This window comes from Malaclemys terrapin, chromosome 14 (assembly GCF_027887155.1).
Source record: "Malaclemys terrapin pileata isolate rMalTer1 chromosome 14, rMalTer1.hap1, whole genome shotgun sequence".
Lineage (NCBI taxonomy): Eukaryota > Metazoa > Chordata > Testudines > Emydidae > Malaclemys > Malaclemys terrapin.
Window position 1 is genome coordinate 41,570,079 of NC_071518.1, and position 25,929 is coordinate 41,596,007.

A 25,929-nucleotide genomic window follows, 5' to 3' on the forward strand; every position below is an offset into this window, starting at 1 on the left:
CTTTTCATCAGCTGACGTCAAAGTGCTTTACAGAGGGAGGTAAATATTATTATCCTCATTTAACACATGGGGAAACTGAGGCACACCGGAGGGGGGGGCAGATCCTCAATGGTATTCAGACACCATTTCCATTGAAATCTTTCTTTGGGCCTGAAGCCCCTAAGGCTGTGGGCTGAAGCCAGTGGCAGAGCTGGGTGGGGAACGCAGGTCTCCTGGGCCTCGGCCCAGTGCACTATCGCTAGGTCCTGCTGCCCCATCTGGGGGCAAGTATCAGGGGGTAGCCGTGTTAGTCTGTATCTACAGAAACAACAAAGAGTCTGGTGGCACCTTAAAGACTAACAGATTTATTTGGGCATAAGCTTTCGTGAGTAAAAACCTCACTTCTTCTTCATCTGGGGGCAGGTGATACCGACCCGCCTCCAGCCCCGCCGGGAGGATCAATGAGCTGATGTCTGCGCAGCGCTTCTAACACACTAGGGGTTATTTATACCGGGCAGTGGCCCCTTGAGCGCAATAAACCTGCTGTAAATTGCGGGCGAGACACCGACGTGCCCGGAGCGGCCACTCCGCCCCCTAGAAGTACCGGGCGCTAGGACCCAGCCGCAGCCGGGCGGGGACAGCCTGCAGACAGCCCGCCTGGCCCTCTGAGGGCGCTCGCGTGCGCGGGGCTCGCCCTGCACCTCTCCGCCGGCCGTGCGAGGCCGCTCCTCAGCGCGGCGTGGAGCGGGGGCGCCGGCAGACGTACTGCGCATGCTCAGTACCCCCTAAGTAGCACATTACTCGGGAGAGCGCTCAGTCCGTGTCAGCTCCCGCCGCAGCCATGGCCCTGCTGCAGCCAGCCCGGCGCCTGCTCTCCGCCGCGGCCCAGCGCCACCTCTGCCTGGCCCCCGTCGCGGCCAGAGCCAGGTAACGGGGCCCGGAGCGGACAGGCCGGCGCGGCTGGGGGGCCCGTCTCGGACCCTGCAGCTCGTGAATGTGAATCCCCCGAGGCGGGCAGGGCCGCGCGCCTGGTTGGGGAGGCGCCGGGGGGGGGTCTGCTCTCAGCAGGGTGCTGGGGTGCAGCCCGGCCGGTCCCCGTGAAGTGTTCTCCTTCCCTCCCCATGAGTGCTTCGCGTTACGCGGGAGCGTGTCCCTCGGCGCGGCCCGTCTCGGGCGGAGCTGGCCATGCCGGGGATGACCGAGTCGGAAAGGGCACCTGGGATTGGCTGAGGTGACGCGGGCGCGGTGCTAGTCCGCGGCAGTGATTGGCTGCCGCTGCTTGCGCGCGTGCCCTTGAGGGGCAGCTTTAGAGGGCGGAGGAGCCGCGGTCCCCCCCTCCACTTCCGGGCTCGGTGCCCGGCGGCCCATGCCCCGGGGGGCGGACCCCGGCCCGGCCCCCGGCACAGACACCCCCGCGTGCAGTGAGTGCGGGGCCGGGAGCCCCCTAGCGTGGGTGCCGCTGCCGGCAGGATGGGCCCCGGGCGCTGCCTCCGCGCGCTGCAGCCTCTGCCCCTGAGCCCGGCGCTTTGATCTCCGCCCCTTTCGCTGGGGTCACCCTGGCCGCTCCTAACGGCGGTGCCTCAAGCGCGTTAGAATCGGGCCGGAGCCTGCCTGGTGTGGCACTGCATCTGCCTGGTGTGGCACTGCATCTGCCTGGTGTGGCACTGCATCTGCCTGGTGTGGCACTGCATCTGCCTGGTGTGGCACTGCATCTGCCTGGTGTGGCACTGCATCTGCCTGGTGTGGCACTGCATCTGCCTGGTGTGGCACTGCATCTGCCTGGTGTGGCACTGCATCTGCCTGGTGTGGCACTGCATCTGCCTGGTGTGGCACTGCATCTGCCTGGTGTGGCACTGCATCTGCCTGGTGTGGCACTGCATCTGCCTGGTGTGGCACTGCATCTGCCTGGTGAATGTTAAAATAGCCACTCCGATGGGAGGAGAGATTCTGAAACTTACTGTGTGCAAAGTGGTGTCAGCTGTACAGAGCACAGGCACTGGGTAAATGGGATTATGTTTGTGTCTCATCTCAGTTACAGTGACTTTTAGGTGTTACCTGTAACAAGAATAGAGGGAAGTTCAGACAGAAGTAGGGTGACCATATTTCCCTATGGTGAATATGGGACACCTGGTAAAATTACTCGTATTCAGGCGAGTTCAACGGCAATCAATCAGAGCTCTGCTGTACACACATTCAAATTAACACCAAGTTGACTGAGCCCCTGTTAAAAAGAAATACTGCGTAGTTGGATTCTTTTTATTTACCTTCTTATCTTTAAGGCTTTGGGGTTCACATGGAGACACACACACATCCCTATGTGACACACACACTCCCATACACCTCTGTCACCCAGAGGGGGTGACCGACCTACCCAACACTCTCTGCCCTCCATGCCTGGCTGGGCCCTGGGGATGGACCCGCCATTCCTGCTACCTGGCACCTTGTCTTCCTGAGGCAACGTGAATGTGTGTGTGGGGGGTCACACAGTGTCACATGCCACCCCCCCACAGATTTCTGCCAAGGTTCATACCAGACTGTGGCTAGCAGCACTATGCAGAGCTGGATGGGATGGGAGCTGCTTCCAGCTGTGCTTGGGGGGGTGGGGAAGAGATGACCTGGCCTGTGTCTTTACAGAGCTCATTTCTTTCCTCCTGCCCCTTCCCCTCTCTCCCCCCCCCCCCCCCCCCGAAGGAGCTTGTTCCTTCCTTCCCACACAGTGTAGAAAGGCAGCTAACACCTCCAGGCTGCTGCTCGCCACCAACATAACCCAGCCGCCTCTGGCTACAGCCTGGGCAGGAAGGGGTTAAGCTCTAAGGACGCATTGTGCACCAAGGCCCAGGGAACCTGACTGCAGGGGCTTCAGCGAACCTGGCCAGAGAGGTGGCTCAGCAGGGAAGGGTGCCTAGGGGACGGAGCAGCCTAGTGCTCCTTGGGGGCAGGAGCCGGGACAGGGGTGTGTGTGAAGAGAGTGCCCAGCTCCTTGCTGGGGGGCTGCTGTGGAGCCTGAAGGTTCAGAGCATGAACAAGCTGGAAATTGCTTCTCTCTCCCCTCCCCCCCACCCCCCTCCCCAGGACACGGGGTGAGGAGTGGAGAGGTGTCCCCGTGCCAGCGCTGTGTGGGGCTTTGTCACACACAGGGCTTGACTCCTCCTGGCCAGTGCCCGGGAAGAGCATTTTGGACTTTCCCAGGGCACCAGCCTAGCCAGAGGCAGTGGGGGAAGGAAGGAACCTGCTGGCCCGGCTGTTGGTGAGCTCAGAGCTCCGACCAGGGGCTGGTTCTCCACACAGCAATGGGAGTGGAACAGGCCCAGCTGGAGGGGAATATGGAGAAGCAGTGGGACTGGGGGAGAGGGGGCGAAGGGGCAAAGCAGGGAGCGGTCAGCAGGAGGGGGAGCCCATATAGGGCCAGTGGATGGGCAACAGTGGCAACACGTAACCAGCCACTGCCTGGCGCCTGCCAGCACAGCCACTGCAGTTCACAGCACGCAGCCAGTGCCAGCCGGAAATGGGTCGGGGGGTAGGACCCTGCTGGCCAAGAGCCGGTACACTGAGGGCTGTGCTGAAGGACCCGCAGGGGGAGCGGCCATCCCCAGGTGCTGCATCTTTGCCCTGCCACCAGCCTTGCACACCCACCCCCATTGTCCGCCACTGGACCCTCCCCTCCCCCCACCACTGGTGGGTGGGTGGCTGGTGGGTAGGGATCTGACCAGTCCTGATTGCGGGGGGGGACGACACAGAATTTTCTCATTTTTAAGAAAAAGTCGGGACACCTGCGGGAGGGCTTAAATACAGGACTGTCCCTTTAAAAACGGGATGTCTGGTCACCCTAGACAGAAGTGACTTTAAAAAAAGGTTGAGTCCCGTTAACTATACATGTAAATGGTAAGGAAACTGAGGCAGACAGGGTAAATGAATTGCCAAATAGACAGTGAGTCAGGCTAAGAAACTGGGAGGTCCCTGTTCTGTGATTTTGCTAGAGAACACCTCCTCTTAGGAAATAGACACATAGTAAGGATATGAGGTGTAACCAGAGCTCTTTCAAGAGTCTGAAATTCTTCAGATTGTCACTCAAAATAAAAGTATGCTGATCTAATGATGGGCATTTTGTGCTGCCAAGTGGGGGGTCACTGAGCTGGGCACCTGATCATCCTGGAGCACCAGAAGCTTGGACTCAAAGTAGTTAAGAGGCAGCACACTAAGACCTTGGAGGGGAATCACTGCTCTCAAGGGATCTTCATTTTCTGGTTTCAGAGTAGTAGCCGTGTTAGTCTGTATCCGCAAAAAGAACAGGAGTACTTGTGGTACTTTAGAGACTAACACATTTATTAGCGCATAAGCTTTCGTGGGCTACAGCCCACTTCTTCGGATGCATAGAATAGAACATCTATTGAGGATATATATATATATACACACACACATACCGAGAGCATGAACAGGTGGGAGTTGTCTTACCAACTCTGAGAGGCCAATTAAGTAAGAGAAAAAAAACTTTTGAAGTGATGATCAAGCTAGCCCAGTACAGACAGTTTGATAAGAAGTGAGAATACTTACAAGGGGAGATGGATTCAATGTTTGTAATGACTCAGCCATTCCCAGTCCTTATTCAATCCTCAGTTGATTATATCTAGTTTGCATATCCATTCCAGCTCAGCTGTCTCTCATTGGAGTCTGTTTTTGAAGCTTTTCTGTTGTAAAATAGCCACCCGCAGGTCTGTCACTGAATGACCAGACAGGTTAAAGTGTTCTCCCACTGGTTCTTGAGTATTTTGATTCCTGATGTCAGATTTGTGTCCATTAATTCTTTTGCGGAGAGACTGTCCGGTTTGGCCAATGTACATGGCAGAGGGGCATTGCTGGCACATGATGGCGTATATCACATTGGTAGATGTGCAGGTGAACGAGCCCCTGATGGCATGGCTGATGTGATTAGGTCCTATGATGATGTCACTTGAATAGATATATTGACAGAGTTGGCATCAGGCTTTGTTACAAGGATAGGTTCCTGGGTTAGTGTTTTTGTTCAGTGATGTGTGGTTGCTGGTGAGTATTTGCTTCAGATTTGGGGGTTGTCTGTAAGCGAGGACAGGTCTGTCTTCCCAAGATCTGTGAGAGTGAGGGATCATCTTTCAGGATAGGTTGTAGATCTCTGATGATGCGCTGGAGAGGTTTTAGTTGGGGGCTGAAGGTGACAGCTAGTGGTGTTCTGTTGTTTTCTTTGTTTGGCCTGTCTTGTAGGAGGTGACTTCTGGATACTCGTCTGGCTCCGTCAATCTGTTTTTTCACTTCAGCAGGTGGGTATTGTAGTTTTAAGATAGAGATCTTGTAGTTGTTTGTCTCTGTCTGAGGGATTGGATCAAATGCGGTTGTATCTTAGAGCTTGGCTGTAGATAATGGATCGTGTGGTGTGTCCTGGATGGAAAATGGAGGCATGTAGGTAAGTATAGCGGTCAGTAGGTTTCCAGTATAGGGTGGTATTTATGTGACCATCTTTTATTAGCACAGTACTGTCCAGGAAATGGACCGCTTTTGTGGATTGATCTAGGCTGAGATTGATGGTGGGATGGAAATTATTTTAAATCACGGTGGAATTCCTCAAGGGCTTCTTTTGCATGGGTCCAGATGATGATGTCATCAATGTAGCGCAAGTAGAATAGGGGCGTTAGGGGACGAGAGTTAAGGAAGCATTGTTCTAAGTCAGCCATAAAAATGTTGGCATATTGTGGGGCCATGCGGGTACCCATAGCAGTGCCGCTGACTTGAAGGTATATATTGTCCCCAAATGTGAAATAGTTGTGGGTGAGGACAAAGTCACAAAGTTCAGCCACCAGGTTAGCTGTGACATTATCGGGGATACTGTTCCTGATAGCTTGTAGTCCATCTTTGTGTGGAATATTGGTGTAGAAAGCTTCTACATCCATAGTGGCCAGGGTGGTGTTTTCTGGAAGATCACCGATGGATTGTAGTTTCCTCAGGAGGTCAGTGGTGTCTCGAAGATAGCTGGGAGTGCTGGTAGCGTAGGGCCTGAGGAGAGAGTGCTTCATTTTCTGGTCACTGCTTGGTGTTCTGGGGCTCTTGTCAGTGTGGCAAAGCAAGGCTTCCTCACTAGGCTCTTAGAGGACATAAAAGAAACATTAGTGTTGTACTGCATACTACTTTTTGTATAGTGTCATCCATGATAGGGCTTGAGGAAGAATGTCAAAAACAGCATTTCCTGGTACCCTGAAGAGAGAAATTGGCATTTTATTCTGCTCTTGTGTGCAGTTATTGCATGCAGTGGAGCAGGCCTCTAATTAGCTAGACTATAAACTCAGCTGAAGGGACATGGGGAGGTGAAATCTAATGGGGAGGGTTATTATACTGAGCTCTGCTTTTTAATATTCTCTTTGTTATCCATGTGGCTAGCTATTAAAAAGTCTTTTCCTCTTGGAATGAGCTGGATGTGCCCGATGCCATTTGAAAAATTAAGATCTGCAGATGTCAGATATGCCCCTTTCTCCCTGTTAACTTATTAACTAGTTACAAGCTGCCATGACCAGAAGGCCATTGAGGTTTCGTACTGCAAACGTTGTTTGTTTTTATGCAACTCTCCTTATCAAAGCTATTAGTGATGTCAGGTAGGGATTAGCAGTCTTTGGTTTCCCTCCTTTCACTACTTTCAAATGGCATTTGATTATGTTAGTTACTATTAGCGAGGAATAGCATCTCTAAAACTGGTATATAGATTGAGAGGTACAAAACAAATGGCCCTGAAATATAAAATTAACTTAACATGCAGAATAACTGCATCAGACATTCAATTTATTTATTACATCTTGCCATATGACTGGACTTTAGCTAGTTATTAAAATATCCCTGACAGGGGAAGCACTTGCTGCAGCTGATTGAAGGAATGAATTCTTCAGGTTCAGTGGCTGAAAGGCCTGTCGTAGCCATTGCGGGCCATCGGCAGCTGAACGGGTGAACGTTCTAATCGCAGTTGGTTGTTGAAGTAGGGTGACCTTTGTTCCGCCCACCCTGTTTGGGGTTCCTATTGACAAGGATTATGCAATTGAGTGTAGTCTAGATGTTTGTATTGCTCGATGTAGCTGTAGATTCACAGGACTCTCTTCAGAGAGGGGGAATAGCCCTCTTAAAGAGAGACTTCTGTGAATTTCTGTATAGTTAATTACCCAAATGTAAATGTACTTTCTGAACCCAGGCCTTGCTGACTCTGTCAGCAAACTCCACTCCTGAGGCTGCTCTGGCTCACAGAAGGTGCTTCTATTCGAGACAGTCTGGTGACTGAAGACAACTCTTTTTCACTTTACAATTTGTATCTCTGGTGGTTTTCACAACTTCTTAAGAACTTGTATCATCTGACATCTGCTTTCGTCTTAAAGGATCCCGAGGCACTTAAGGGTTAATAGAAATGCAGCCAGTGCTGGAATGGAGGTTGAGGTGTTGAGCAATTTAAAATTTCTACCTTAATGCATGTCTAACATTGTCTCTTCTTACTTTTCTGAAAGTTGACACAGTGCGGTGCATAGATGACATATTAAAATATTAGATGTGAGTTACCACAAAAGTAGAAGAGCTTGCTGATGTCTTGAGCCTTGGACCCCTCTTGGGGATGATGAGTTCAAAAACTCTGTTTTTAAAATGTGTGGCTATCCTGAGTTGGTTAGATAACCGCACATGATGTGCACTGAAACTGACAAGGAAAATTATGTATTTTACTTCTGTTTTCAGCCACTTCTAGAAAGCAAAGCAGACAGTTCTCCTTGATAAAAGCAAAATCTGAACTGTGAAAGGAAACTGCCAGTTAGCTGGGTTTGGTTTGGTTTTGGGGATTTTTTTTTTTTTTTTTAATTTAAATAACTCATTTCTCTTTTAAATAGCTGAACACTATCCCTCCTTCCAAATTCGATAAATAGCAGAAGAAACTTTCTTCAGCCTTCACCCCAAAGCTCATTTCTTGGCTGAGAATGAACATGAAAATCATCAGCCCTAAAGCTAATCTGGAGCCAATGAAAACAGGCTTGGAATGGAAGTAATTAACTCACAGGAGTGTTGAGGGTTAGTCTGCAGGATCAGGCACTAAGCAGTTCTTAGCACATGAGTAGTCCCATTTACAAAAACAACAAGGAGTCTGGTGGCACCTTAAAGACTAACAGATTTATTTGGGCATAAGCTTTCGTGGGTAAAAACCTCACTTCTTCAGATGCATTTAGTTAATTGATTGCTTAAGTGTTTCCAAGTGTGGGACCTTAATACATAAAGCACTTTAAGATGCTTGAATGAAAGACACTGTAAAAATACAAAGGACTTTCACCATCTCAGATGTAATTACAAGGGTCCTGCAAAAGTAACCTTCACTTTTGCAGCTCAATTTAAGTACCTAAAAAATTAGTAGGGGTGTGTGTGCGTTGCAGGAGGTTCACTACTGTACAGATCATTTTTTTTTTTTTTATGGCTCTCTTGTAACGTGGAAACACCACAAACCATGTTCAGGGCAGTTACCAGTTATTTGCAGAGACAGTGACTTCTGAAGGAACACATAACAATATTGTACTTACTTTTAAAGTAGCTTTAAAAGCTCTGGCTGCTCATACGCACCTTTAAAGCAGATAAGCTGAGGATGAATATCCAAAACATGGGACTGATTCCCCCTCCCTCAGCTGATACTGCACTTAAAATATAAACCGCTTCTATGCTCAACTGTCCATAAATTCCAAAACAAAAATATCGTCAATTTTAAAACCAATTAAGGACCCTAAGGCTTGTGCTGACACACATCTTTACATCCTTTCAAGATGCTCCTCCCAGTAGCAATAGAGAAATGGCCTTTATTAGGGAATTACGATGGTGATGAGTGCCACATAAAAATAGACTGTCTAGGCAACTATTTATATTATAGTAGTGGCCAAAGGGCCCAACTGAGATTGGGTTCCATTGTGTTAGGTGCTATACACACACACAGTAAAAGTCCCTGTCTCAAAGACCTTGCAATCTAAATAGACAAGACAAATGGTGGGATAGGAAATGGAGTCACAGAGGAGAGGTGATTGGCCTGATGAATCATAGGTCAGTGGCAGAGCAAGAAAAGAACCCAGACCTCTTGAGTCCCTGTGCAGCACCCTATCCCATGACCTCACTGCCTCTCAGTGGTAATCTCTTGTCACATTCTGCCAGAAACTTCCCAAACCGCCTGATCCTAGGGTAGATACATATTTGTGATAAGCCCTCAGTATAAAGATTGTCAGTCTATGGCTCAGAGCTGCATGAGGTATTCTCCTTAATAGTCCTGCTGTTCATGATGGAGACCCTCATTAAAACTGTACCTGCTCATCAAATTGAAGGTGCAGCATTAAAAATTCCAGGCCTCATTCTCTGTCACCTCTACCGCCTGCAGACGTTGAGTGCAGCTGTGCATTAGCTGTGGCCCAACAGAAATAACAAGGTTTCTTTTTATAGTCTGTCTGGTGTGTCCTTGACATTAAGAGGGCTTTTCCTCTTCCTTGGAGTGACAGTAGGACAGATACAAGCAGGTCACTAGAAAAAATAGCCCTGGGGCTCTCTGAGGCACTAGTTCTGCACTCTTTGTATTCAAGATGTGGGTGTACCATGGAGAGAGAGATAGATATAGATAAGCAATGTATTATTTTCTGTCCTATTATCTATCTCTTAATGATTCCCAACATTCTATTTGCTTTTTTGACTGCCGCTGCAGTCCCCTTTGAAAACCCCACCTTGATTTCTTCCAAGTATGCGAGTGGGACTGGCACCATGCTGTCATGATAATACCCTTCTGCCACTGAGTGAGGAGAAAATCTTAAGATCAGGCACACAGCAGGTTTGGGTAATGAGGGCTCTCCCAGTTATTTGATATTGGCTTAACTGAGAAGCTAGCATGCTTAGTCTCCCTTATAAACATGCTGCAGTGGGAATAGGGTTAGTCTGTGGAGAGAGAGGGAAGCTATGGCTTGTTGGGTCTGTAGATACCACACTTCAGCTTGAGCCGTGGATACCAGTGCCAAAGAGATCCTGCTACAGTTGGGCCCATCGGCCAGGATATAACGAACAGCATTAGGCCATGACCGTTTCCTTCTGTTCATTGACCTAATCCTCCCACTTATATTCCTTGTGCAGCTCCTGGTGGTCTCATGTGGAGATGGGACCCCCTGATCCTATTTTGGGGGTGACTGAAGCCTTTAAACGAGACACCAACGCTAAGAAGATGAACCTGGGTGTTGGGGCATACCGGGACGATAACGGGAAGCCATTTGTCCTGAACAGCGTCCGCAAAGTAAGCCTAGCACTGGCTGCTATAGGGGGTAAAATCCAAGCATCGTGTGATATGAAGTACTGTAGCTAGGAATCTATGGGGGGAAGAGGGTCTCGGTGATTGATCCATAGGAAAGACTTTGCTTCTAATCAAACCTGTGGCGGATGGGGTTAGTGTGAGTTCCTATTGCCAGCACTAGGCTGGTCTGGAAGACAACTCCATTGGATCAAGTTGACTGACATCTGAAGGAAGAACTAAAGTACTTCTCTAGGACCAAATCCTGCTCCCATTGAAGTAAATAACAAATCTTGCCTCTGACTTCCATGATGTCAGATTGGGCTCTGTGCTCCCCCTTGGGGATCATGCTGCGTGGATCTCTTAAACTTTTAAAAAGCAACAGAGGGTCCTGTGGCACCTTTGAGACTAACAGAAGTATTGGGAGCATAAGCTTTCGTGGGTAAGAACCTCACTTCTTCAGATGCAAGAAGTGAGGTTCTTACCCACGAAAGCTTATGCTCCCAATACTTCTGTTAGTCTCAAAGGTGCCACAGGACCCTCTGTTGCTTTTTACAGATTCAGACTAACACGGCTACCCCTCTACTTAAACTTTTAAGGTGTGGTTTTTTTAGTAAACAAGACTAATGCAAAGAGCACTTCCCTAAACCATGCCATGTCAGTGAGAAAGAGCTGACGCTAATCTAAGGAGGGGCAGTCTCAGAAATTCCGCTGAGTCTTGCTGCCTTCTCTCTAATCCAGTCTGAAATTCTAACTGGGAAATTGGACACAGATCTGTATTGTCAAACTTATTGAGATCAGCCTCACAGGGAAATCTTCTCCAGGCATCTGAGCCTTGGCAATGACTGACCCTCTGTTCTGGGTCTACTGGTATGTTCCCCTCCCAAATGCTCCTCCCCATTCCTATTGTTAATAGGCTCTGGACACAATACAGGTGTCTTTGTTGGCTGCAGTAGGTGGAACGAATGTGCTAAGGAGAATGTGGTTGAAATCCATTGTTCTTGCTGCTACTATCTGATTGGTGTAACGTGAACATTCAGATTTGTAACTGAACTCCTGGGGCCTTGCCTGTGCTGGGGAACCACTCTCCTATCTAAACCAGCTGAACTAAACCAATTTTAAAACCAGTTGGAGCCCCAGTGCAGACAAGGCTGTGGCAGCCAGAACCATTTTTATAACTTGTTTAGTTAAACTACCTAAAAACAGGTTGAAAACATCATTTGTCAGAGCCTTGTCTATGCTGCAGCTCCAGCTGGTTTGAAAAGTATCTTGAACCTTTCGGTAACGTTGCCAGTGCAGCTAAGGTCTATATCTGAGCCAGCACAAATCGCGTGTCCCTCAGCACTGAGCTAGCTTGGGGCATATTTCCAGGCCCAGAGATTTCTCTTCTATAAATGGTAGCTCTCCCTTTCTGCAGAATGTTTTCAGATTAAGCGGAGGATTGTCTCTGGTGCAGCTCTTACTGCTAATGAGGCTGGAAGGGACCGTTTCCTCTCGTTTCTGGCTACCTGGCTCAGTAGTACTCACTGGGCCACCAGTTGCTCACAAGCGGCAATGCTGGGTTTAGAAACTCAATGCTTTGTGTCAGCCTATCTGTAAACTTTGCTTTTAAAGCAATAGCACTAAATATTTCTGCTGACAGGTTGCCATAGATGGCTTTGCTTTGAATGGAGCTGATTTCTCATCTCTGGGAAATAACTCTGCTGAGCTGGCGTTCATAGACTTTAAGCTCAGAAGGCACAATCATGATCATCTAGTCTGACCTCCTGCACGTTGGCGGCCACAAAACCTCACCCACCCACTCCTGAAATAGCCCCCTAATCTCTGGCTGAGTTACTGAAGTCCTCAAATCATGGTTTAAAGGCTTCAAGTTCCAGAAAGTCCACCGTTTACAGTAGTTCAAACCTGCAAGTGACTCGTGCCCCACATTGCAGAGGAAGGTGAAAACCCCCAGCGTCTCTGCCAATCTGACCCAAGGGAAAATTCCTTCCTCACCCCAAATATGGCCATCAGTTAGACCCCGAGCATGTGGGCAAGACCCACTAGGCAGACACCTGGGAAAGAATTCTCTGTACTAACGCTGAGCTCTCCCCATCTAGTGTCCCATCACCAGCCATTGGAGATATTGGCTGCTAGCAGTCACAGATTGGCTACCTGCCATTGTAGGCAGTCTCATCATACCATCCCCTCCATGAAGCTCAGTCTTAAAGACAGTTAGGTTTTTGGCCCCACTGCTCCTCTTGGAAGGCTGTTCCAGAACTTCACTGCTCTGATGGTTAGAAACCTTGTTGATGGCCAGTTTATATTCTTGGATGGTACCTTATCATTGTACTGAGTACTAAGCAAAGAAAACGTTAATATAGTAGAGCCTTGGGGAGCCTGTAGAACGTGTGCAGAAACTGAACATGTGTGTTCCTTTCTTAGGCGGAGGCCCAGATAGCTGCTAAGAAGATGGACAAGGAGTACTTACCCATTGCAGGGCTGGCGGAGTTCAATAAGGCATCAGCTGAGCTGGCACTGGGTGACACCAATGAGGTTATCAAGAGTGGCCGGGTAAAGAGCTAGGTGGAAGTCTGGACTAAAATACTGTACAAGTAGGGCTGTTCTACCCTGTAAGCGTTGTACTTGTCAGCAAAGAATTCATAACCACGTACAGACATTTCTCTTGCAGAGCATTTAAAGAGCAACAGATAATACCTCTGGCTCTTGTAGTGCTTTGCCTCAGTACGTCTCAAAGTGCTTTACAAAGGAGGTCAATATCATTGTCCTCGTTTTAGAGGAGGGAACTGAGACAACAAAGCCTACCTGACTTGCCCACGGTCATCCAGCTGGGAATAGAACCCAGTGTTCCGGTCTAGCGTGGCATTGGCCTAACTCTGCTGCCATTGACGGCAACTCTGAGCACTTCTGAAAAACTCACTTAAGAGGGGAGGCGACCTTGTCCAAGGGCACAAAGAAGCCAGTGTTAAACTGGAGGCGGAGTTCAGCAATTCCTGGCTCCCAGTCCTATGATGAGACAGTATTTCAATTTAATGTAGAGCCATGTCTTGCTGTTTAGCTAACTTTTAATCTCAGGTTGTGTTGCAAGTTACCATTTGAAATTGAGTAAAAGATCCATGAGACGTTGTTTTAACTTCTCAGGCCTAGGGAACTAGCTTGCTGTCTTGTACGGGATTTAGGTATTGATGAGTTAAGAATAGATCTGTAACATCAGTGTTTCTTCTGTGTGGTTCATGCACACTAAAAAAAGATGTTAGTGCACTTTAACATGGTCCATATTTTGTGTGGTAGTTTGGCATCTTACGCATTTGTGTCCCTTTTCCTTGTAGTATGTCACCGTGCAGACGATTTCTGGGACTGGGTCTCTAAGAGTTGGAGCCAGTTTCTTGGTGAGTCCCTGGGAAATGGTGATGGGAGGAGAGGGGACATCTGTGGCTGAAGCTCATGCATTGATTAAACTCCTTATTGCTGGGAGACCAACTTTCTTATCGCTAGCTGGAGGATTCTCTGCGACTTGAAGTCTTTAAATCACAGGATTTGGGGACTTCAACAGCTGAGTCAAGGGAAAGGGGGTGGGCCAGCTTTTGTGGCCTGCATCACGCGGGAGGTCAGACTAGATGATCATAATGGTCCCTTCTGACCTTAAAGTCTATGAGTCTATTATTGGCAGCAATGGACTACACCAGTTGAACTTGCTCTCGTTCTCTGCCATAGCAACGATTCTTCAAGTACAGCCGTGACGTGTACCTGCCCAAACCATCCTGGGGCAACCACACCCCCATTTTCAGGGATGCTGGCATGCAGCTGCAGGCCTATCGCTACTATGATCCCAAGACCTGCGGCTTTGACTTCGCTGGAGCCTTGGATGACATTTCTGTGAGTTGACTGTTGGGATGGGAGCAGAGGGGGAAGGTAGTGTTTGTAGTCTCATGACCCTACTTACTTAGCTTCTAGGCTGAGACTGAATCTCAGACCACTGAGCAGCTCCCTCATCTTGTAGTTGCAATTTCTAGTAGTCATTGGAACCTTTAAAGCAGCAGTTCTTAACCTTTCCAGGCTACTGGACCCCTTCCAGGAGTCTGCTTTGTCTTGTGTACCTCAAGTTTCAACTTCAGTTAAAAACTATTTGCTTACACAATCAGACATCAAAATACAAAAGTCTCACAGTACACTATTACTGTGAAAAATTGCTGACTTTCTCATTTTTGCCATATATTTATAAAGTAAATCAATTGGTATATAAATATTGTACTTGCAGTTCAGTGTATAGTATACAGAGTAGAAAAAACAAGTCATTGTATGAAATTTTAGTTTGTACTGACTTAATTAGTGCTTTTTCTGTAGCCTGCTGTAACACAAGGTAAATATCTAGATGAGCTGATGTACCCCCTGGAAGACTCTGCGTACTCCCAGGGGTATGCATGCCCCTGATTGAGAACCACTTCTCTACAAAACTCATCACACTTTTGAGCGCAAACTGATTTACTGCTGCTCGCCTCTTACTCCTCATTTCTGATATTGCTGTGCCTTCTAACTCACTGCTTGCCCTGTGGCTTAGTTATAAGCAACTGAAGAAGAAACATCGCTTTAAACATTGCTTGTCTCATGTCACTCTCTGTAATATCTTCTTTAGAAAATTCCCGAACAGTGTGTCATTCTCTTCCACGCCTGCGCTCACAACCCCACTGGTGTGGACCCCCGACCAGAACAATGGAAGGAGCTGGCTGCTGTGGTGAAGGTGAGTTATGGGGTGGGCTGATGTATATGTCATATCTGTGTTGATACTACTGATGAAATGGTGCCATGTTCCTAGACTTTCTTAGAGCAAAGTCTTGCTGTGTAGTCTTTGGTCTCTGAGCACTGGCCCATTTGTCCCTTGTCAACTTGGATGGCAACCGTACCTGTCTAAAGTAGAGGGGAGCCCAAATGTATTGGACTGGTGCAGAAGCAGAATTCATAGCACATACTCACAGGTCAAACACTCAGCGTTCTATGGAAATCTCAGTTATCTAAGGCCCCGATAATTATTCTGCTGAAACTCCTTTGAATTCTTAAACATGGAATAGTGTAGGAGCTATAGCAACAAACATGGTTATGCTAAAACTACCTTCCTTCTCAACCCAGTGATGGATGGAAATAAGAAATGCCTGGGTATACTGCAGATATTTGACTCTATTCTCTGTGGGAAGGAAAGTGCAGCTAGAATCGGTGGGAGTGATGGCTGGTCAGTGGCTGGCTAGAGCAGTGGTTCTCAAACTTTTGCACCGGTGACCCCTTTCACATAGCAAGCCTCTGAGTGTGACCTCCCCCCCCCCCCCTTATAAATTAGAAACACTTTTTAATATATTTAACATCATTATAAATGCTGGATGCAAAGCGGGGTTTGGGGTGGAGGCTGACAGCTCACGACCCCCCCCCCCCATGTAATAACCTCGCAACCCCCTGAGGAGTCCTGACCTCCAGTTTGAGAACCCCTGAGCTAGAGGATTCTGTAGCAGATGTGCTCAGTTAAATGTCTTTCTTCTAACAACTAACTCTGCAAATTCACTCTATCTAAGTAAAGATCGGCAAAATTCAGGATTTTCATCCCACAGGAAATTAAAACATTTCAATATTTGTCCAAATTGGGATGAAAAATTGAATTTTTTCACAGAACAGCAAGTCCAAAACATTTTAATTTGGAAATGCCCAAAGTGTCAACTCAGAAGATTTGGGGAATGACGAAACAAATACTTCATTTTGGTTTGTCAAAGTGAGCCAAAATTCTTCATTTCAAGTCAGTTACACCGCAGTAGGAAAATGTAGTTTATTGCCTCATGGGAGTTGTAGTTAGGGGAGAATTATCAGGCTCCCAATGGGCCAGGCTCCCCGGCTGGAGTACATCTCCCATGATGCACCTAGAGTCATGTGATTCCCATGATGTAACACACATTATGGGAGTTCAGGTTTGGGTCCCCATTCTCTGCTGTGGGCTGAACTCCCTGGAGGATTACAACTTCCATAAGAAAATGCACTTTAATGTTCTGTTGAATTCACCTGAAATATTTTGGGTTAGTTCAATAAAATGAAATATTCCAATTTGATTCAAGCCAACATGAAATATTTCATTTAGATTTTCCAATGGAAATTCTGATTTTTACAGAAACTGCAGTTTCCCTCAGGAAAATCATTTGGATGGAAAATTACTGACCAGCTTTAGCCCTGAGACTCAAGCTGTATTCTTTCTTATTGCATGTAATCTGTAATGCATATTTTGCATGCCAAATGATGATGTTCAGTAACATCTCTGCAGCCCCATTGTGTCTGCAGATGTTTGATTGGAACTTAGTAATCAATTCTGCTGATAATGACCAAGAAAGGATCAAACCCGTTCCTTCCTTAGCTGTACTGCCTCCTGTAGACCTAGCAGGAGTATAAAGCAATAGAATCTGACAGTCACTATACCAAGCAGAGATGAGTTTGAATACACACAGCAGAATTGATGAATAGTGTCACTTTAAGTTCCTCGATCGAGAATGACTGTCTCAAAGGGCAATCTCTTTAGCTGTTGAAGTAGGTTTTCCTATTCCTGAAGGGAATCTTGTCCAGCACATTGGCTAGTAAAATGAAGGCTGAAACTCAAGTCTTGCCTTGGGGTTCAAATTAGGAGGCTAATCTTTTGTGGCCGACAACAGGAAATATGTAGATCTGAGACTTCAGAGACCATCTGCCAAGGAAGGATGTCTGTCTGCGCCTCTCCCCAAAAATACCTTTTATATTAAGGCCTATGGCACATGTCTGTGGCTTGATGGCACCGGAAATAGTTTCTAGTAAACCAGGGCCAAAGACTCCTGCAGGATACTTCAATAAGGATTTGCTTAGGGTGTGACTGCTCTGCTACTAAGTGGTTGGTTCCTGAATTGGAGAAGGGAACCTAGTGATGTTGGCTTATTTTAAAGTTGTGTTAAAGCATTAGGGCATTAATATGTTTGTCACGGAAGGGGACAGAAGACTAAAAAACTGAACCCTGCTAAATGTTTGTGCAATCTTGGCCATTGGACAGAGGAAGTGATGGGGGAATAGGAGGATGCCAGCCACCCTGACAAGCTGTCACATATTCTGGGGTTAGCATCTTCCCTTCAGACACACAGTTCTCAAAGTATTTAGCTCAAAGATTAGCCTGGAATGCAAATGAAATGGACTGCTATGTGCTACATAATGTGTGATTATGCGTGCCACTTCATGCTGCCTTTCAGTAGCCAGGAGCCCTGGTGGTTGTGGAAATGGCCCACAGCTGGTGCAGTAACACATGGGGGAGGCCCTGCTTGAATCTCTAGTAACTAATTCCTATGGCTCGTAGGTGACCCTGGACATTCAGCCATTAGAAGGGTGAGTGATTGAATCTTTTTGTTTTTTCCTTGCAGAAAAGGAATCTCTTTGCATTCTTTGACATGGCGTACCAGGGCTTTGCCAGCGGGGACATAAACCGGGACTCCTGGGCTGTGCGTCATTTTATTGAGCAAGGCATTAATGTTGTTCTGTCTCAGTCCTATGCCAAGAATATGGGCCTTTACGGTAAGCAGTGGGAAAGGAAGATGGCTCAGAGGGCTAATGATGAGATATGGAGCCTTTCACTTCCAGGTTGCCAGTGTGAAAGCCACCTGGACCATTAGTGACCAAAAATCCCTACCTTCTGGTGGATGCCCACCAGATCCACGTCCTTTCTCCTCCTAGAGGCACTCCCCTTTGGCACAGAAGGGAGATCTGGGGTACTGGGAAAGCTCATGCTACTCTACCTGTGATGTCCCCTCTGCAAATGGGGACTGCTGTGGTGTCCCAGGGCAGATCTAGTCCAAATGCTGGAGGCCTACAACCACTGTTCCCTCTAAGCTGTGCGTGCACACACAGATCCTAAACCCTGCGCACACGGCGAAACACCGCGCGTACAAACATTTGCACAGAAGCACAACAATTTGCACAGAAGACATTTTTTGCACACAAGGCCTGTCAAAAATTAGAGGGAACATTGCCTACCACATACGTTATCTGTTGTGGTAGGACGGGTATGATCTGACTTGGATTGTGTTTCAGGGGAGCGCGTGGGTGCCTTCTCAGTGATCTGCAAGGATGTGGATGAGGCCAAGAGGGTGGAATCCCAGCTGAAGATCCTGATCCGCCCCATGTATTCAAACCCACCCGTCAATGGAGCTCGTATTGCCTCCACCATCCTGATGAGTCCTGACCTGCGGAAGGAATGGTAAGGCAGCTCCCCTTCAGAAGCCGGTTTGCTTCTAGTCTGCTCGTGATGGGAAAGGTGCTGCATAGGAATGATGCAGGACAAAGTACTGAACAAGTCAGGCTAAACAAGCTTCTCCATTGTAGCTAGAGAGCACAAAGGAATGAAACCTCAGTGGAGGGTACCTTAGGGTGACCTATCCCCCAGCCACAATGGGGTGTCATCAGCCAAAGAAGGGGGAAATTCAAGAGGCTTTCCCTTAAGGGAAGCTTCTAAACAGGGCACAGTCTTCTCCCCACTCCCCCTGCTCGGTGACTGTCGTCAAAGAGAAATGTAACTCCGACTGAACACTGCCCCTCAGGACTCCTAGGCAAATACGCTGGTCAAGGTGCTTCCCTACGTGGGTCTCCTCTGTTGCAGTAACAGTGCCATGGAGCTCTGGCACCAAGCTTCTAGCGAGCAAGAGACAGAAAAGCCACTTACACCCCTTTACCTAGAGCTGCAGGGAAGATGCCAGTGAATAGCCCAGCTCTTCCAGGAGGGGAGTCCCTTTAAATACAGGATACTCCCCTTCCTGTGACTACGCTGACTTTCTGCTGCTCCAAATGTAGAACCTAGCAGGGCTGTTTGAACAGGTGGCCTATCAGATCTTCATGTTCCTCTTGGGTAACCAAATCCCAGCATGCATGGCATCATCTGGTGGAAATTCAGACTGGAATGTGCAGTTTTCCGTCACTTTCATTTTAACTGGACAGAATTAATCTGTAAATGGAACTGTTCAGGTTTCTCAGTCTGAAGGCTACAGTCTGTGCCTAGCAGCTCAATGCTAGGGCACTAAAGGGTCTGACTAATGCATTGCGGGACTTTTTAATACATCTTCCATGGGGAAATGAAATGGTGTTTGTTTTTAAGCTCTGCTCCCCTCTGAGTACAGCTGAGGAAGGTAACCTCCTGCTCCCATGTTCTGAGGTAACCATGCACTGCTTTCCTAGTCCTATCGATCTGTTGCTAGAGTTCAGGGTCCTTGCAGGCAGCTGACTTGGTAGAACAAAAGGGGAAGGCTGTGTCCTCTAGCCCTCACCGCACTGGGAACACTGATAGCTGCCTCCTTTTGGCAGACATGTCTTTAGCATGGTGCCTATGCCTGGAACAGACATGCACAGATCCAAGCCCCAGCAGAGCCGTATCCTGGATGGGTTGCTTTTGGGGAGTAGTGGATGTCACCCTCCAAATACAGTAGAATTGCATTTATCAGAATTGCCTGGGGAACACCCAGAATGTTGGGATAATGGAACTGTGAGGTCTGGCTGTCAGTACCAGGGAGCAGTGATGGCGGCCCCCGGGGGTGGAGGAGGGAGAAGGGGGGAAGGAAGGAGAGAGAGAACAGCTGCAGGAGACTGGAGCCTCCTTGGTGTTGCTCCAGCACTAACATCCCCAGGCTCCACAAGTGCAGTACAAATAGTGAGGGGTACAGCTGACTACCTACCCCAAGGCTGTCCTAGCCAGGAAGCGCTAGAGCACACCATGGAGGTTCCAGACCCCTGTAGCTATGCCCCCTCCCTCTCTGCTTTCCTCCACCCTTGTAGACCAGCATCACTGCTTCCCAGCACGACAGCCTCAGGGGAGGTAATTGACCATACCCATGCTTCCGTTTATCTGGAAATCCTTCCAAATCGTGGTTCCCGCAGCCTTAATGTTTGTTGATCAGCAGGTGATTAATTGGCATGGGGCTGCATGGAGGTGACACTGTTGATTTGGATAATTAGGATTCTCGTATAAATGGAATTTGGATAACTGGAATTCACCTGTAAAGGTGGTGTGGTCCCGTTCTCTTCCCCCCTCCCCCGTCCCCCCCATGTGCAGTAAGGTCTATAGAATTGAACATTGTCCTGGATGGCATCAAAAATATTTCTGTTCATGATGAGCCCCTGGCTCGAGTGTGCTTAACAATCAACCCTCTGCAATGGGGAATCCTGTGAGTATGGTGATCTCACCCTGGTCCCCTCTGAACTGGAGTCCATATCGCACCCACTGTGCATAATCTGGGTCAGTAAAGAGCCCCCCTCTTCTGATCACAGGAGAGAGAGAGAGGCAGCTCCTAAAGCAGCGTGGACTCAGCTTCCCACACGGAACTGAAACACTAGGCTTGCTCTGCCTCTTTAACTGAAGCCACCAAAGTGATCTTTTGCCTGTAGCACTCTCCACTGAATGTGTGTGCGGCCAGTTGAAAGCAGCAGTGCGTAACTTCACTTTGGCATTGCAGGTTGGTGCCCAGTGTGAATTGCGAAGAGGGAAGCTTTAGAGGTTTTCCGTGGGTAGTTGACTGCATGCTAGTCTCAGTTGTTGTCCTGCCTCACCGTTGTCCGAATCTGATGTCTAGGCATCTCCTTTCTGTTGCTCCTCCTGCAGGCTGGAAGAGGTGAAGGGGATGGCTGACCGGATCATTGACATGCGCAACCAGCTGGTGGCCAACCTCAAGAAAGAAGGCTCCTCCCACAACTGGCAACACATCACCGACCAGATCGGCATGTTCTGTTACACGGGGCTGAAACCTGAGCAGGTGAGTGCCATTCTCCCCAATCTGCCTGAAAAACAATTCTCCTGGCCTGGGGGGGAACAGGAAGCACATGGATATCCACGGCAGCGTCCATCAGGCTGGGCTCATGGAACACATGCTGTTCTTGGGAAGGTGGGGAGCTGATGACGAAATAATCTCCCACTTTAGCATTGGCTTTTTCTTTCTAAATATGTCTGAGGTCAGTGTTAAATTAAACTGATGAGATGTACTTGACTCCTTAGAGGAATCCCAGTGTGACCTAAGCAGGTTGCCCTAAGGCAGTTCGCAGGAGAAATTCCAGTCCTGTTGGATTGCTTTGTGTGTGTGAGACTCCTGCTGGCTCAATGCTGGTCTGCTCAGTGCATTGTCTTGAAGGAGCAGCTTGTTCTCTCATTGAAAAAGAAGATGGTCCCTTCTGGGTTGCTAGTGGCTGCACTAGGGAAAACATAGAATTATCATAGAATGGTAGGACTGGAAGGGACCTCGAGAGGTCATCTAGTCCAGTCCACTGCACTCAAGGAAGGACTGAGTTTTATCTAGACCATCCCTGACAGGTGTTTGTCTAACCTGCTCTTAAAAATCTCCAATGATGGAGATTCCAGTGCTTAACCACCCTGACAGGAAGTTTTTCCTAATGTCCAACCTAAACCACCCTTGCTGCAGTTTAAGCCCATGTCACTCATGGCTGTATTTCCAAATGAGAAGTCACGAATTTGAAGCCAGTTAAGACACTGGTGGAGCTGAGGAACTTCATTCCTTACAAAAAAGCTTCCTCCTCTCTTGTGCAGACATAGAGAATCTTGTGTGCACTCAACATCAGTCTTAGCCTCCTAGCTATCTAGGATACCCCCTTTTGCAACTATCGTCTATCCCTTCAGACTAGCCTACTGTCATAAAGGTACCATGATGAGCCACCTGTTCCAGTAACACGAGATCTCACATGAGATGCAGAGGTGTGAGGCAAACCATAGAATCCTAGGAATGTCTGGCTGGAAGGGCCCTCAAAGTCATCAAGTCCAACCCCCCTGTGCTGTGGCAGGGCCTAGTAAACAGAGGCCATCCCTAAGCTCAGGAAGCTCCTCCTTGCCATGTTCTCGGAGCAGGGCTCTGTTGTCTAATGCGACTAGCTAAAAAACAGCTACAGTAGGGTTCTCAAACTGGGGGTCGGGACCCTTTAGACTAGAGGGTCATGAGGTTATTACATGGGGGGTAGGGAGGGTTGCGAGCTGTCAGCCTCCACCCCAAACCCTGCTTTGCCTCCAGCATTTATAATGGTATTAGAAATTTAAAAACACTTTAATATATTAAAGGGGGGTCACCCTCAGAGGCTTGCTATGTGAAAGGGGTCACCGGTACAAAAGTTTGAGAACTGCTGAACTACAATGATTAAAAATGAAAGTGAAACTAAGTCACTGCTGGAATATAAACATGGAGATGTAAAGGTGCCCACAGAGTAGGCGAGCACATCTGTGCATGCCCGTGGTCCAGAATGCTAGACTATTGATAACTTAAATAGTTTACAAACATGGTTTTCAATTGAGCTGCCTGCCAGATCCTGAGTTCAGGGTTCAGCTTCCTGTTAGAAATTTGGAAAACGCTCTCAATCTTGCTGATGAGGAGCAAAGGATGTGTGAGTGAGTATCTTGGACTTATACCAATATAGGTCTGTAGTGTAGACCAGACCTAACTACATCACTCAAGGTGTGAAAAATCCATGTTGCTCAGCGACGTAGTTATACCTAGAGCCCTGCAACTCTGCATATCTGCGGACCATGTTTGCAGATCAGTTGCAGGTACAAATTTTGTAGCTGCTCAGTGCTCTAGTTATACCAGCCTAACCCCCTGTGCAGACAGCTTCTCCCTCTGACCCAGCTACTGCCTCTCGAGGAGGTGGATTAACTACACTGACAGGAGAGCGTTCTCCCATCAGCATAGTGTCGTCTTTAAAGCACTACAGCGGCACAGCTGTACCAGTGCAGCATTTTAAGTGTAGACGTGCCCTTAGAGACTGGCAGATCAGTCAGGAGACGCTAACTTTTCAGGCATTGTTAGCCTATTAACATTTCTCAAACTCCTTGCTGTCTCTTGATCTTCAGTGTTCATTTTTAAGAGTCTTTGCCATTTTCTTTGGCATACAGAAACCTTGGATGGGCTAAAACATACCTTACTGACATGAGAGGTCCTTATGAAAAGAGGACTGTCCTTCCCTGTTCTTCCCCAAAGTCTCTATTCTCTAGTCACAATGTTCTAGTGCTCGCATGACACCCTTCAGTGGTAGTGATTAAAAGCTAAACTAGCTCTCTCAGCCAGGGCTTGGGAGTGGAGCCCAGAGCTGGAGCGCGGAGCAGCTCTGGAGCAGTGGAGCTGCAGGTTTTGCCTGGAGCTGGAGCAGGGCTTTGGAGCTGTGCTCTGGCTCCCCTCTCAGCTGTAAAATGGAACAATTGTGTTGCTCTTTAAAAGATGGCATTCAAGGAGGGATAGCTCAGTGGTTTGAGCACTGGCCTGCTAAACCCAGGGTTGTGAGTTCAATCCTTGAGGGGGCCATTTAGGGATTTGGAGCAAAAATCTGTTTGGGATTGGTCCTGCTTTGAGCAGGGGATTGGACTAGATGACCTCCTGAGGTCCCTTCCAACCCTGATAATCTATTCTATTCTAAGTGCTGCTGAAGTCATGTGACTGTCTTGGCTGAGCATTTTAGTGCTTTTATATGCCACAGTGCTAGTGAGTGGGCTTCAGGGCTGGCCAAAGAGCAGTCTGCAGGCCAAGTGCAGCTCTGAGATCTGTGATATGAGATGGGGAAGCCACCTTCTCTCATATAAACTACCATTCCCAGCATGCACTGCTGAGTCTCTACCTATCTACTGCTAGAATCAGAATGGAGCAATGCATGCTGGGATTCAGTCTCCGTGGGCTACACCTTCATGTTAGGCAAACTGGTTGTGACTTGAGGCCCTGGCAAGCTGCCAAAGCAGCCCTTCAGTCAGGTGAAGTTTTTTGTTTTGTTCTTTTTTCCCCCTCAGGTGGAGCAACTAACCAAAGAGTTCTCCATATACATGACAAAAGATGGCCGGATCTCCGTGGCAGGGGTCACATCTGGCAACGTGGGTTACCTAGCTCATGCAATACACCAAGTCAGCAAGTAAACACGGTGGAGCAGACGGCCTTCCCTTCAACGGTCTTTGGACTTTCTGAATCAAGAGGAAGGGGAAGTGCATTTGGGGGGTTGGGGCAAGCAGAATATTTACTTTCAACCACAGCACTTGACTCTGTCATTTAATGTATTTCGTGTGCAAGGCCGCAGCTAGCGGCATCAACACATCGTAGCCAAAGCCACCTGCCCTCTCCGACAGGGATGTCACTGCTTCCTGCTCCTCTCTTCAGAAGCAGCGTCTCGCGTTATGCACCCTCTCCCCGACACAGGCACCCGTCAGGCTTTAAACGTCTTGGCAGAACTACTGCATGTAGAATGATAGACCGCTGACCAAGAGCACTGGGCGCTGAGTGGTGTCTCTGTGCCCATCCCTTACGTGGGAGGGGAGACGGCTTCATAACATAGTTCAGTTACTGTTTTTAAATGAGCTGGAACAGGATCAAGACCCCGTCCTCCCACTCTGAAAGGAGATCAAGTAACGCATCATTGCATTCATGTCAACAGGGAAACCTGCCCTTATACACTGGTGGGGGTAGAGCAACAGCTGGAGTTGGGGGAGCCAGTACAGCTCTACTGTCTAGTTGTACAGCATGTCCGCTTGCTTTACTCGCGTCATTCGAGGAGGGCCACTGAAGCTGAAAACACTGTACGTAAATGAAGGTTTTGGGAGTCTGCTCCTCATGGGGGGTGGGTGGAGCCCCAGTTCAGGGAGGCTAGTCCCTGGCTCCACCCCTTCCGCTCCCCCCTCCATGGCCAGAGCCCTGAGCCCCCCACCCGACCTGCTTGGAGGAGCCCCGGGCTGACGGGTATAGTGCAGTTTGTGCCCCTACACCTGAGCCATCGTAGCTGCACCTCCCCTCCGCAGAGTCCAAGCCACCCCGCAGGAAAATTCAAAAGCTCTGCTCTGCTCTTCTCTTCTCTTCTGGAAGGAGAACCTGAGCTTTTGATATGCGCCATGCAGGCTGTGGGGCCACTGAGGAGGCAGTATGTGTTATTCAGCTTCCCAGGTTCTTCAGGACTCTCCTTGGAGTCCAGGGAGATTACTAAGGAACCCAGGAAGCTGAGTAGCACATACCATCTCCTCTGCCACTCTGGAACCTGCATGGCGCATAATAATAAGCACAAATTTCCACCACGAAACCTGCAACCAGGGTCTGACGGCAGCAGCTGTACTAGGGGAGGTTGAGCTCCCCTGGCCTATTATACCCACTGCCCATGCTACTCCTCCAGCCTGGCAGGTGTAGGGGGAGTGAACATGGCGTACAGGTCTTGCTTGAAAAACAGCTTTTGATCAAATGACCTAGAAAACCAGCTTGAGATCCCAGATAACCCTCTGCTGTGTGGACTTGCATCACCAATGTATTTTACGATTGCTTCTTCCTTACCTCTCAGAATGCTACAGATGATGGCCTCTACCACCTTTACAGCAGTAGAAGCACGCAAGGAGAGAGCACTTTTCAGAGAGCACATGCATGAGGGATATTTATTACACAGTTGCAATCAAAGCCTCTGAATGCTGCTTTTGGGGTTGATTTTGTCTTTAACGGTTGTAGAAAGGACACAGAGGGTCTGAATTTGCTTCTGAACAAGTAAAACTGAAAAGCTTTAGGGAACTCCTGATATCAAAGCCTGTACAATTCTTTCTAATCAGGAATTTCATCTGTTCAGAAAAACTAGTGGTGCTCTTAGGGCGTGTAAGATAGATCAGTGCCTCTCTGGGGCTGTCATTTCTCACTTTAATCTTGTTT

At 48.3% G+C, this 25,929-nt stretch overlaps 1 protein-coding gene across 1 annotated transcript; it reads left to right on the plus strand.

Annotated features, from left to right (window-relative positions):
* The first annotated feature begins 758 nt into the window (after window positions 1-758).
* On the plus strand, window positions 759-24,286 carry GOT2 (glutamic-oxaloacetic transaminase 2). Its single transcript, XM_054049348.1, has 10 exons — window positions 759-906; window positions 10,108-10,264; window positions 12,683-12,811; window positions 13,588-13,647; window positions 13,973-14,134; window positions 14,892-14,996; window positions 17,662-17,812; window positions 18,329-18,494; window positions 20,883-21,033; window positions 24,051-24,286. Exons 1-10 carry the CDS (start codon window positions 821-823, stop codon window positions 24,171-24,173), a joined length of 1,290 nt encoding a protein of 429 aa, XP_053905323.1. The 5' UTR covers window positions 759-820; the 3' UTR covers window positions 24,174-24,286.
* Window positions 24,287-25,929: the final 1,643 nt, after the last annotated feature.